Source organism: Narcine bancroftii, chromosome 3 (assembly GCF_036971445.1).
Source record: "Narcine bancroftii isolate sNarBan1 chromosome 3, sNarBan1.hap1, whole genome shotgun sequence".
Taxonomy (NCBI): domain Eukaryota; kingdom Metazoa; phylum Chordata; class Chondrichthyes; order Torpediniformes; family Narcinidae; genus Narcine; species Narcine bancroftii.
Genome location: NC_091471.1, coordinates 366,024,066 through 366,038,366, shown reverse-complemented (window position 1 = coordinate 366,038,366; position 14,301 = coordinate 366,024,066). Strand labels below are relative to the sequence as shown.

The 14,301-nt window shown below is 37.6% G+C and overlaps 1 protein-coding gene across 6 annotated transcripts in view; it reads right to left on the bottom strand.

Moving 5' to 3' along the window:
* Nucleotides 1–14,301, bottom strand: part of lrrc45 (leucine rich repeat containing 45) — a 58,903-nt gene that overhangs the window by 29,043 nt on the left and 15,559 nt on the right. For 5 of the 6 annotated variants that reach the window (XM_069930196.1, XM_069930200.1, XM_069930197.1 and 2 more), the window contains exons 7-12: nt 12,475–12,587; nt 8,098–8,156; nt 7,331–7,408; nt 5,697–5,832; nt 4,649–4,726; nt 193–304 (exon numbers count right to left, since the gene is read on the bottom strand). In XM_069930196.1, coding sequence (XP_069786297.1) covers nt 193–304; nt 4,649–4,726; nt 5,697–5,832; nt 7,331–7,408; nt 8,098–8,156; nt 12,475–12,587 — 576 coding nt within the window. The remainder of the gene's footprint in view (nt 1–192; nt 305–4,648; nt 4,727–5,696; nt 5,833–7,330; nt 7,409–8,097; nt 8,157–12,474; nt 12,588–14,301) is intronic. The other variant, XM_069930201.1, reaches the window with a different exon arrangement.

Here is a 14,301-nt window from a genome sequence, read left to right as displayed (position 1 = left end):
TTGTGTGCTGGCGTGACAGGTGAATTAACAGCGAAACACACCAACTTTTAAATATTTTTTTTAACCTATTTATTGTCTACAATTTCTTTGTTGGTTGCTTGAATTCTGGATATTACTGGACAAATATTCCATTGTCGAGGCATCTGCTCCTACAATTATTTATTTCATAAAGATGGCGTACTATCATATTACCTTCAGTCTGTGCTAGTTTCACTTTCATTTCAGTAGTCACGTTGGCCAATTCTTCCTTCAGGTGGCAGATCTGATCCTGTTGGCTTTTACATCGTCGTTCCAATTCATCCACCTGTTTGACATGGGCACAAAAAGTAACTGGCACATGTTTAAGGGATGGGCATGTTGACAAGTCATCACTGCATATCTGAACGACTCATAAATTTGATGAAAGCCCATATTTTTAAATTAAGTAACCAAAGCGAAATGACCACAAACCTAGTTTACAGAGAAGTAGCATCTATTGCTACCATAAATGTTCCTCTGTTTAACAAAGGTGCCTTTGGAATATTCCAAATCTCCATTGCAAATACTTGTTAGATAAATTTAACCTTAAATAATGGGGATAGAGAGAAATTCAATCAAAGTTAGACACCATATTATTGTCTTGTGTATATTCTGTGTGTGATCAATGGATATATCCTTTAGATAGCACAAATCCAATTGAAAATGGACACTGAATACTCCTTTATTTATGGGCAGCAATTTTTTTTTGTTTTTTTTTACAAATTTCCATGATTCAAGATTCCATTATTGTCATGTAATAAAACAGGTGTGACATTACACAAAATTTGCTTTAGTCTGCCACAAGGCAGATAGGTTTTCCATCAGCAAAAATTAGAGGGTGCCTCCTCCAGTCAGAGAAAGAGAAGCAAAACAGTCTCCCCAGTGTCCATGGATTTGTCTCCAGCACTCCTGAAGCCTCTGCAGCTACACAGACTCCAGCCCAAACCATCAGCAACCCAAGTTCCAGATCTGAACCTCTGACATAATCAGGAAGCCTTCAGGGACCTCAGCACCATCTTGCATCCCAGTTCCATTACCCGGTACCCCATCAGCCAGTCTTGAACCAGTTGCCAGCAGTCTGTGTGGGTTCCTCACCTCGAGTCATCAACAGCCCACTGCCTGTGCTTTCTTCAGACACAAAGCCCCTCACTGGTCCATCACTGTGGCTACCGCTCCATGCATTATACACCTTGCTTTGCTTTCTCAAACTGGTCGTCTCCCCAATTTTTGGTGCCATGTGCCAGCCATTTGCTTGCCTGGAGTATGCAACCCCTTGAGGCTGCTGCCGAACATAGGCACTTCCATTTTGGGCCCAGATCCCATGGTCGCAGGTTTTTAAAATAACCTACCATCGGCTCCTTTAACAGGCCATTTAAAGCTGGTACAGAGCCATCTGTAATTGGACAGGGTCGCAGAACCCTGCACAAGAGTGCTGTCTCCTCTCCTCACTCTCTGTGAGCCCACAATTTAAAAATCTCACTACTTTCAAAATATAATTTCTTGAGTTTAAAATAATTTATTTGATCAGAATTACATCTTGTATACTTATTATTAGATTGTTTGACTAAGAGTTCAGAGTCATGGGAAAAGAAAGGAAAACTGACATACAGTGTAAGCAGTTACCCTTTTAACTAGTTATTATCCCTGTGACAGACAAACCTATTTCAGATGAACCTATATTTCTTTGAGAACATTAAAAGTCTTTAAAATTAAAAATAGCAAGTTACCTGGCTCTTAAAAGTATCTTTATCTATCTAATGTCAGTAAATGAACTGCAAGGTTCATGGAATACCAAACTTTGTCCTTTTAAAGAAATTATGAATTCTCTTCACAAGAAGACTTCAAACTCTTCATAAAATAATGAGATTTTGGGACAGAAGAGTGGATAAACTGAAGATTATCATCAGTTTATTATCATGTTGTGTTTGAATAGACTGATAAATTCAAAACAGCTGGGAATAGAGGTATCCAGACTCGAGAAATGGTACATAACACTGGACAACAAGCTCCCCCCCCCGCCAAAGATTTGCTACTTAAAAAAAGGGGATCACGATAGACAACTTTGAGGCGGCACTGTTAGCGCAACGCCTTTACAGCGCCAGCGATTGGGACTGGGGTTCAAATCCTGCACTGGCTGTAAGGAGTTTGTAGGTTCTCCCCGTGTCTGCATGGGTCTTCTTCCCCAGGGGCTCTGGTTTCCTCCCACCATTTGAAACATACTGGGGGCTGTAGGTTAATTGGACTTGTGGGCCAAAGTGGCCCGCGCTGAGATGTCTAAATTTTAAAAAGTAAAAAATTTCAAGCTGAACACAAAGATCTTTTCAGATCATGAAGGAAATTGGAGAAACATTAAATTAACTTTTATTGAATTTATCCTGTTTAATTGTATAATGACGCTGACACATGGTGTGAGTTCAACCGACCTACAAATGTTTCGCTGCTGATTTTCGTTTGTACTCAGCATCTGATGCCTCTCGATAGTTGGCCAGCAGTGATGGATTCCAGCTGCCCTGATACCGCTTTTCCATGGTTGCAATATCCTGGTGAAACCTTTCACAAGGTTCATCACTAATGGCATCAAGATCAGCATAGCTACAGAGTTTTCAAATTAATTCATCTTTCAGCTACTTCCATGCTATATAACTCTAAATATAATCCAAATTAATTCCAGATTTTAAAATAATTGTATAATTTTAACAAAGGCAAAACCTCAGGCACTGAAATTTTCTGTTTTAGTATAGAAAGTTTTAGTTTTCTGTTTTAGTATAGAAAGTTAGTTTTAGTATAGAAAGTTTTAGTATAGAAAGTTTTAATTTTCTGTTTTAGTATAGAAAGTTTTAGTTTTCTGTTTTAGTATAGAAAGTTAGTTTTAGTATAGAAAGTTTTAGTATAGAAAGTTTTAATTTTCTGTTTTAGTATAGAAAGTTTTAGTTTTCTGTTTTAGTATAGAAAGTTAGTTTTAGTATAGAAAGTTTTAGTATAGAAAGTTTTAGTTTTCTGTTTTAGTATAGAAAGTTTTAATTTTCTGTTTTAGTATAGAAAGTTTTAGTATAGAAAGTTTTAATTTTCTGTTTTAGTATAGAAAGTTTTAGTTTTCTGTTTTAGTATAGAAAGTTTTAGTTTTCTGTTTTAGTATAGAAAGTTAGTTTTAGTATAGAAAGTTTTAGTATAGAAAGTTTTAGTTTTCTGTTTTAGTATAGAAAGTTAGTTTTAGTATAGAAAGTTTTAGTATAGAAAGTTTTAATTTTCTGTTTTAGTATAGAAAGTTTTAGTTTTCTGTTTTAGTATAGAAAGTTAGTTTTAGTATAGAAAGTTTTAGTATAGAAAGTTTTAGTTTTCTGTTTTAGTATAGAAAGTTAGTTTTAGTATAGAAAGTTTTAGTATAGAAAGTTTTAATTTTCTGTTTTAGTATAGAAAGTTTTAGTTTTCTGTTTTAGTATAGAAAGTTAGTTTTAGTATAGAAAGTTTTAGTATAGAAAGTTTTAATTTTCTGTTTTAGTATAGAAAGTTTTAGTTTTCTGTTTTAGTATAGAAAGTTAGTTTTAGTATAGAAAGTTTTAGTATAGAAAGTTTTAATTTTCTGTTTTAGTATAGAAAGTTAGTTTTAGTATAGAAAGTTTTAGTATAGAAAGTTTTAATTTTCTGTTTTAGTATAGAAAGTTTTAATTTTCTGTTTTAGTATAGAAAGTTTTAATTTTCTGTTTTAGTATAGAAAGTGAAGTTACTGCAGCCAAAGGTTAGTGCTATTGATTCAGATGAGTACGTTTGAATCTAATCACGCCAGCTTGCATTAGTTACGATCATCAACCTCCTAATTGGTGCAAATCAAAATCGAGGTCATTAATGTACTTCAGGGTGAAAAACTAACTTTCTTATCCAAACAAAGCATTACAGTTAATGACTAACTGCCCTGAAATGACTTTGCAAGATATTCAGTTCAAGACGAAATTAGGCATGGATAATAAAGTGCCGTTGCCAGTGATGTCCATGTCTGTCAACAAAAAAAAATAGTTTGAGGGTCCAAAAAAAAAGTATGAATAAAACTGTGCAGTAATTTATTAATTAAATTACAAGCTCCAAATCTTTGAATGCTAGTCCCAGAGCTAAATGCTGCTAAATATTACTTTGCTCATAACATATTAAAATTAATTTTAATCCAGATTCATAGTCAAGATTCCACTCATCGTCATTTACATAAAATACACAACAATCTTTTTCCTTCATTTTCCTTGTAAAGGCACACAAAGAGACCATACTACTCCAGTGCAACCACTACAACAAGAAAGGAGAAGCCCATAAGAGACTGAGTGTCATGGATCCTGCAGTCTCCTCCATAGTCTTGGTGCTGCAATAATGAATTATTATAGAAAGAGCATCAAGGTGGTTCAAAATTATAAAATCAACCTCCTAATTGGTGCAAAACAAAATCAAGGTCATTAATGTACTTCAGGGTGAAAAACTAACTTTCTTATCCAAACAAAGCATTACAGGTAATGACTAATTGCTCTGAGATGACTTTGCAACATTTTAACAGGTTAGCATGAGAATTTCATGTTAGAGCTAATTTATGAGCCCAGTTTGTTGCTAGTGTCATGAGAAATAACTTAGTAAATGGAGATACCAATACTACCTTGTTTTTGAGTTCCATGTTTTTCCCATTTGCTGCATTTATTTCTCTGGTCAATTTTGCTTCTCGTGTATACATTTCCTGAAAGGGACACAAATTACTTCAGTATATGAATAATGCTCTAAGCAGGACTAACACAGTTTTGGTTTTGTTTTCTGAATTGTCATCTCTGTTGTCCTTAATAAGCACCAAGTGGCTGCTCATCTCCTGGTAGCATAGACAGGATAGATTCCCAAATAATAACTGAAAATATCTGCAAATTGTGTAGAATCTCAATGAGCAAATTTAGATTAATCTGCTTGAAACATACATTTGTTCAGGCTATTTTCAATTCATTGGAACAGTAGCAAGTAAAAGGTAGATAAGTATTCCACTCATATGCCCGTTAGGATGAAGTAATCTGTTTATAGAGACAGGATTGTTGTAATTAATGGACACTCTAAAAATTAAAATGCAAATTAGAAGGACAAAATGGAAAGGAACTCTCCAGCCTCAGCAGCTCTCAGGTAATTTATTTCCAGAAGGGCATGGATGCTTCATTAAATCTGTGACAAATGACTAATGCCGCTTATTGATTCCAAAGGTGCAGCCCAATCAAAAGTGAGATTCATCAACATTATGCTCAGGAACCTGGCTCTAGATTTCTACTCAGGCCCAGATCTACTGTAGAATCAGAATGATGATGAAAAATATACATTAGAAATTATTTTTAAAAATGAAGCAAAATAAATTAAATTCACTAAAAGTTAAACTTTGAGTAAACAAATAATTCTTAGATTATTTCACAATATCTCCCAGCTTTGATATGAGTTGAGGCTCCACAGCAGCTTTGAATTTTGTCAAAGATTGTTCCTGTGTTCAGGGGGCAGAATTTCAGTGTTTCAATGCCAGGGCTTTATTGCCTACAGAGCACTCATTCCCCATGGCTCTTGCCCACCTGCAGATATCTGATCTATCTGCAGAATGCATCAACTATCCCTGGACTTGAGAAGCATCAGGTGAGATATTACACATTAATAATTTTTTTTTGTGTGGGGATAAAAAAAAATACCTCTTGCTCATTCCTGAGCTCCTTGGAATGCTTCTCGTTCAACTCAAAATTTTCCTTTCTTGCCTTCTCCAAGAGGTCTTTCAAATCATTTGTCTTTTGTTTTGACAGTGTTAAAGCAGCTTCTGACATTTGTACTCTAGAGCAAAAAACAAAAATTAGACAACAGCAAAGGGGATGGATCAAAACGATTTTGATTAATTAAGCAACGAGATCAATGTAAAAGCAAGTGAAAATTAAACATAAATGTACTATGCTTAAAAGTGTTCTGGCAGCGATTGCAGACAAATTCCTTTCAATGTTCTAATTATGAAGCAGATCAATTATAAAAGCCGTAAGTACTCTCCATCCTTGGAACCAATGAGTTGAAGTTCTAGTCAAGAAAAAAAAACTGAAATGCACTACAGAAGCAGTTCTGTACTGCAGGAGATGTTTTCTTCTGGATCTAATACTAAACCCCATTGGTACTCTTAGGAGAACAATGTCAGAATTTCAAGTATTTAATTTACAATATTTACTCTTCAAACAAATCATGAAAACAGATTAATTGGTTAAGTCACATTGGTGTTTCCAGTAGCTTGTTAGGAACACATTAGCACTCACAATACAAGAGTGATTAAACTTCAAATGTAGCTTGGGACAAATGGCCCTATAAACACAAGTATTTTGTATGCAGAGCATGTAAACCACAACAGCAACATAGCTAATGTGGATCCAGCACATCAGGCCCTTCACACTGTATGATGACACGTAATTTTCGTCACTCCTTCACAAATATATTGCTTTAGAAGGTTAAGAAAGTAACAACAAAACTAATCCTGTATAATAAAATAAACTGCAAATAATGATTTGGAAATCAAGAAGGATGGGGAAGAAATGGACCTTGATGTCTACTAAATTGCACAAAAGTAAATCATGGATATCGAGGGAATTAGAACAGAAAATATCAATGAAACATAAATTTAGGAAAGCATCAGCATGGATCTTCTTGCTCAAGGAACATAATTATCCATGTAAGACATCTAAGACAAAACAGTTTAGTTATTCAAATTAATCTCAAATATTACTGTGTAAAAAGTAACACACAAAAAGAATGATATTCCATTGCCAGAAGGCCTTCCACAACCTTCACTTTATGGCATGAACTAATTACATTCAAAAGGAAAAAGGCAAAACATTGCTTTAAAATACAAGTTTGTGAAGTACAAGTCATCACATGAAATTTGCCTTCTGAAAATGCCATTATCCTAAATGAACAGCTGATATAGAAGTCTGAAAATCATATGCAACTTCACATTATGAATTAATCAAAAGAGAAACTAAATGAGTGCAGAATTAATTATATTTAAATATTATAACTTTAAATTTAAAAGAAAGGTTTATTGTGATGAGTGAGAACCATTTTTTTTGTGCAAATGACGAGAACCCAGAGTTAAACTTTCAGACAGAATGGTGGTGCTTTACATCTTTTGTATAGAAGTGAATTCCAGAGAAAGGATGAACAGCTCATGCCCAATAATGGCTGAACGTCTAAAATGCAAACACATTTCCACACTGATGGGCTACAATGTAAATTTGAAAGATCTTTCATCTCATCAGGTTGGATTTTCAAGAAAAAAAAACATTTTTTTTTTTACTTTGCCCGCAAAGAATTGACGATAGAACTCCTCTCGTTTAACGCTTCTTGTAACTGTCCAACTTGTACAGCAGAAGTCCTGAAGAGAAAGTTATTTAAAAAAAAAATGAAACAATGGATACATTAACATTTTGAACCCAAACATCAGCAACAGATTTATTTTAGGGATGAATTTATAATAAATAGATGCAAAATCAATTTACAGAGATATTAATTAACACTTGGTTAACATCCCTTCATTTTTCAATGTTTTTTTTTAAAAAAGCAATGAATGTGATCTTTTTTGATAAAGGTATATAGAAAGAATCAATTTTGAGCAGTATGTAATATAGCTTTTCTTTGCCTATCAAAATCTAAAATAACATCAAACCTGCATAATGTAAAAAAAAGCTCCCATTCTACATAGTATTAAAAAATGGTAATTTCTCAAAACAGGTCAAATGCATGGCTTTCTACTTTATTAATAGACATATGTGCCCCAAAATAACCCATTCCCTTGAATCAAGAACATTTTTTTTAAAATCAAGTACAAAATTACACATCCATAACAAAGCTATTTGACCAGTTTTAAAAGTCTGATGAACTTTTTTTAAAAAAGCAAGTATTTCACAAGAGACATTCTTTTGTCTATTTCATTTTTCTCCCTACTTCTGATTGGAGCAAAAAAATTCTCCTTGATATGATTACAGTCCACGTGAAAGTATAATTGGTGAAAATCGAAAACTAAACATACTTGAATGATGTTTCATGTTTAAAAGATTTCACTACCTATTGCTTCGGCTCAATTCATCCTTTTGTTGATCAATTACACCCATCAAATTCAGGAACTGCAAACAAATTAGAATGTAGTGCTAATTAAAATCAAAATGATGCATTTATTCTGAAAAAAGGTTAATGTCTCACTCGTCATAAAACCACATTTTGTAAAATAATTAACTATACAATCTGTACATTCTGAATACAGATCTGGGAGATATAAACATGATTTTCATGTACAAAGAATACTTCTGTTATTCTTTTCTGAATCAAATAAATAATTACATGAATTCAACAATATCATAAAGGCTATTCCATATAGAGCAAGGGAGTCAAAATCTCTGGCTCACATTCACATGAAGAGGTTTTGCGGCCTATAAATGCACTTCTTTTATGCAAAACATCTGCAGTTAGTAAAGTCTTTAAAAAATAATACTGAAAGATTGCAGATGCTGTATATCTGAATACAAATGAAATGATGGAAACACTGAGAAGGTGAGGCAGCATCTATGACAAGAGAGAGTTAATATTTCAGGTCAAAGATTCTGCATCAGAATGGTAAAGAGAAATGTCCAAGCTGCAGAGAAGGTAGGCTGAGGGACAGATAGAACAAAGGAGACATCTATAATTGGATAAGGTCAGGGTTGCCATGAGAACAAGTTGGAGCTGATGGGTTCATTCTGGCAAGTAGAGAATACAAATAAGGGAGTGCAAAATATTGAGAATTGCAGGCTGTTAGGTGTGGTCATAGGTCAAGCTATGTTAATGGAGAGGGAATAGCAGAGCCAATATCGCTAATGAATTGCTCAGTGGGCATGGCCACTTCTAATACAGGTTTGTTATCCATATGCACAGACAAGACATTCACAAAATCAAATTGTAAGATGGTGCCATGAACATTTAGAGGTGAAACCTATCAATTTATTTAAATGATCTGCAAAAAAAAAAAGACAGCACTGACGGAGGTGCTGGCATGGATCCAGGGAGAGAGGAGAATGAAGACACAATGCTCTTCCCCCCCACCCCCATGTCCAAACTCCCAGTCCTACCTACTGATGATGGCTCTGTGCAGGTTTTAAATGGCCTGTTAAAGAAGGCAACAGTGTTTTATTTAAAATTCTACAACCGTGGGGTCTGGACCCAAGATGGCAGTGTCTGAGTTTGGCAGTGGTCTCAAGGGCTTGCAGACTCTGGGGGAGCAGCGGACTAGCACAGAGCATCAGTAATTAGGGAAAGGGAGAGAGAGAGGAGACAACATCAAGGACAGTGATCATTGCGTCGGACCAGCAAGGGGCTCTGTGGTTGAAGACACATACAAGGCAACGAGCTCCTGCCGATTTGTGAGCGAGGAATACACACACAGGAGACTTGAGGGCAAAAGAGTCACAACAGGCTGCAGGCTGTTGAAGACGGGCTCATGGGAACCAGGTATCAGAGATGGGATTCTGGAGGATGTCAAGGGCAAGGAGATTTGGAACTGTGCTCGTTGTTGATGGTTTGAACTGAACTGGAGTCCTGTACGGCTGCAGGAGTACTGGAGTCCAATCCACGGACCCTCAATTTCTCTTCTGTGGGGTGGGGGGGGGGCTCTCTTTTGCTTCTATTTCTCTGCAAGGGGTGTTGGGCAATGCTAATAAATAATCTTTGTCTGCCTATGGGAGATTAAAGACAATTTTGTTTCATACTACATTTCTTGTCAGCCACAAACGAGCCTGCAGCTGACGTGGACTTTTTACCCCCTCCATAAATCTTCGTCCGCGAAGCCAAGCCAAAGACATTTCTGTTTTATTACATGATAATAGTATCTGATCTGATACTATTTACAACAGAAAAAAAAATTAAAATTTAATTGAAACAATTCTTCAAAAATTAAATCATAGGCTTCTAAATTTTGCTTCATCCTTATAAAAAAGTTCAATGTTTCCCTCAAATTCCCGTCAGTTGGTATTTGAATGGACTATAATTACTTACTCAGAAAAACCTGAGCTGATTTTGTCACCTCACTTAATTAGCTTTCAACAGTTGCAGGGAGCTGAAAATCCAAATCTGCTGCTCCAAACACTGAAACACAATAAATTTGGATTTCTAACAATATACAGGTACACAATCTTTTATCCGGACATCTACAATGTGGACAGCTCCAAAAAATGACATTTTGGTGGGGGGGGGGGGGAAAGAGGGGAAAGAAGTGAGAGGGAGAGAGAGAAGCATGACTCGGGCTGGTGGGAGGTGGAAGAGAGACTGCAGAATGACTAGTGTGTGGGGGGGAGGAGAGACAGAGAGACGGCAGCGCGACTCGGGCGGGGGGAGAGAGACGGCAGCGCGACTCGGGCGGGGTGGGGGAGAGAGACGGCAGCGCGACTCAGGCGGGGGGGAGAGGGACGGCAGCGCGACTCGGGCGGGGGGGCAGAGAGATGGCAGCGTGACTCAGGCGGGCGGGAGGCGAGAGACGGCAGTGCGACTCAGGCGGGGGGGGAGAGAGATGGCAGCGCGACTCGGGTGGGCGGGGGGAGAGAGACGGGCGCAACTCGGGTGGGCGGGAGGGAGACGGCAGCGCGACTCGGGCAGGCGGTGGGGAGAGGGCAGCGCGACTCGGGTGGGCGGTGGGGAGAGGGCAGCGCGACTCGGGCGGGCGGGGGGAGAGAGACGGCAGCGCGACTCGGGCGGGCGAGGGGTGGGAGAGATACAGCAGCGCAACTCGGGCGGGCGAGGGGTGGGAGAGAGACAGCAGCGCGACTGGAAGGGGGTGGATACGGCAGCACAATTCAGATGGGCTTAAATCTGGGGCAGCTCTGTTCTGAAATCAGGAAAAATCCGAAATTTGGAACACACTGTCCCCAAAGATTTCAGATAAAGGATTGTGTACCTGTACTGTAAATTGTGAACAAAACCATAGTATTTTCATAATTTTATAAAGTTTAGATGAAGCATATTACGAATAATTAAGAGAAAACCAGTAACATCATTTTTTAGAATGTTGTTCAAAGTAAAATGATCTGTAATTTTAAATGTCACAAGCTTAGAAAAGCTAAAAATACAAAATTATACAGAAACCTTAATTCATATAACTGCCACTTCTTGGGTTTCAATATCAATATGTCATCCGTCTTAAAAAATAGGTTTCAATACCAACAGAGATGCAAAAGCCCAAAAATAAACAGCAGGATTAGACAAAAAGTGTTAATAATAATGATCTGGGTTAAAGTGAAAGTGAATTTCAATTCCAATTGCAAACATTACTCAATGGAATGGTAAGTATGCACTTGACACCATGAAATCAGAGTCCCAAGCGTTATACATGTGTTCAACCTCAAACACACCTGTAGTTCATCAAGATTTATTTCCAATCAAGCAATATCTATCAAATGCTTCACACAATCCTTTAAAATTATGTTATTGTGTGCAGTATATGTTTTTCTCCTGAATCCAGCACCAACAGTCTTTCGTGTATTTAACTCTGCTTGAGATGTGCCTCCTTTCAGTGAATGCCTTTTATTGGGTAGGGTGGAGAGTAACAGCATTCAGACTTAAATGACACCATTGTTTTTAAAGAGGGTTAGACTCCCTTGTTAGTGGAGATTGCATGATTGGAGTGACTATAATTTTACTTGCCCACGCTTTAGTATTCATTTAATCTTCTGATACAGTATATACCACTTCCTTTTCTCATGTTGCTTCTAGAATTGAATACTGTGCAACCATTAGGCAAATAACCCCACATTTGGCCTTGCAATGAATGCAAGACCACAGTGACAGAGCTAAAGAAGTTTGGACCTATAGCAGAGTCCTGTGGGATTCCAAGAGCCATGCCTTTGGGCTGAGATGACAGGCATCCAACAGTCGTGCCATCTTCCTTTCTGCAGGGTTGCTTGCTGGCTTCAGTTCATTAAGAATCCATTCTCCCATGCATTACGATTTAACATCCTTCCGATTTTCCTTCCTGCAGCCAGAATAACTTATAGTGGCCAATTCAACTAACAATCAGCACATTTTTGGGACACGGGAGGAATTCAGAGCACTGGGAGTCACCTACAAGGTGAGTGCATGCGAACTTCACACTGATAGCTCTCGAGATGAGAATCTTGACTAGGTGACAGGAACTGTGACAAGTGCGCTACTTGCAGTACCACCTCAAGTTTTGCTTCTATGAGGAAGACCTGGGCTTCTGTTCAGTTCTACCATCACAAAACATTTTACTAGTTCTTTAAGGCCACAGAAAAGGCTACTTGTTCTGTCCAACCACATCATCACTTACTTTCACTCCAATTTACAAATGCTTGAATTGGAGAAAACGGACAAAATGTAGCAAATCTAAAATTAGACCCACATGAATTTAAACTCTTATCGAGACTTGAATACGTGAAACAGAGTCACAAATTGTTAAGGTACCTGCTTATTTTTTTCTGCTTTCAGGCACTGGATTTCATTGCTGAGGACTTTTGACCGAACTTTGTTCTCTCTCAGGGCTGTCTGGCAGTCTGAATTATGACCTATCGCTTGCTCTGATAGTTAACATAAGAAAAATCAGGCAGCAAATTCAAACAGAGCACATAAAGTGGGGTTTAACATTTCAGAAGAATTATGCTCTTGCTAGAGAGTAACAAACAAAAAAAAAAGGCACTTTCATATAAAAATAAGGCACTAAGACTCAAAACGTACACGAGTTGTAGGTTAATCGGGGTATTTGAATGGCACGGGCTCATAGGCCTTTGGGCCTATGTGCTGTAGAGCACTTTGGGATATCCCAAAGCTGAAGGCACATTTTGTTTATCTTTTCAGTACAAATCCATTAATTTACAAATGAGATGTTCATTCAATTGTCTGATGATTGAGGATGAGGATGAAGATATTCTTGAATTTGGAGGTACTCAATTTCAAACTTGAATATATTTTCTCCAGTAAGAGGGAGCTCAAGAGAGCATGACTGGGATGGGAGAGGTTCTTTAATTTATTGTCTGCTTTCCCGAGCTCCTGGCAAGTGCAGAGTGTGTCTAATTCACAGCTCGACAATTTCTAGCCCATCTTGGGCAGAGGCCTTCCCATTCCAAGCTGCGATGCATCTAGATAGATGGGAACATGTTGAATTTTTTTAAGCTTCCAAGCAAGTACAGGGATCAGTGCACTTTTTTGACCTGGACAGATTGTTGATGATATTTACTCTTGATCTCAAAGCTCTCTCCCATCTTCTCCTCAGTAACAAATTGTAACATGCTCCACCCTGCTTAAGTTGATGACCAGCTCCTTTGTTTGGTTGATACTGTTGTCCTGACACCAGGCTTCTGGACTATCTCCTATCTGTCCACCATCTCATCATAGTTCGATACCCACCCTATAATGGTAGAGTCATCTGCAAATGTGTAGAATGAGTTGGAGCAGTGTACACTGAGTACAGGGAGAACATGAGTATTCGTGTTTATGATGATTATGGACGAGGTCCTTTAATTAGATTTCTATTTTTAAATCTAGATTTTTAAAAAAGAATTAACAGGATGGATTTTATGGAAGTGCAACCCAAACACAAAAGTCTTCAGATGCTGCGATTTTAGTAAAAACACAAAAATGCTAGAAAAGCAGGTTCTGCAGATCTATAGAATAGAAAGGTAATCCTATCGATGTTTCGGACCGGAGCGTTCTTCAAGGTAAAGGTGCTCAGGCCTGAAATACTAGTTATATATCTATATCACCTATGGATGCTATGTTACCTGCTGAGTTCCTCTAACATTTTCATGTTTTTTAAACCCAACGTTTTGAATGCAAGTTAATATTTTGAAAAAAAAAATTGGTTATGATAATCAATTTTTAGGCTGGCTGAATATATGACGAGGAATAGAATTTAATTTTGAATCTACCAAAACCTTTCCATGCAGGTTTTCCTTTTTTTTAAAAAAAGCTTTAGGGTGTGGTCAGTCTGCTGTGAAGCAAGCGAAAGAAAAACCACACAGAAACTGTGAGTGAGCTAAACCAACCAACCAAACTTTACTGGAACTCTCCAAGAGCTTATCAGCACCAATCCCATAATCCGTTTTTACCCCTCTCATCGAGACCATTATGATGTCAGCCCAGTGCGAGCCTGCATTTCCATGACCCAGTTCGCTTGTGGATCAGTGCAGCTCGCTACAAGGGTTCTTATTAATTAAGTTTCAGTTGAAACATTATTACAACAACAATCACCTTTCTGCCAAATGGTCGTATTCAGGGGAGTGCTCATGTTCAGGG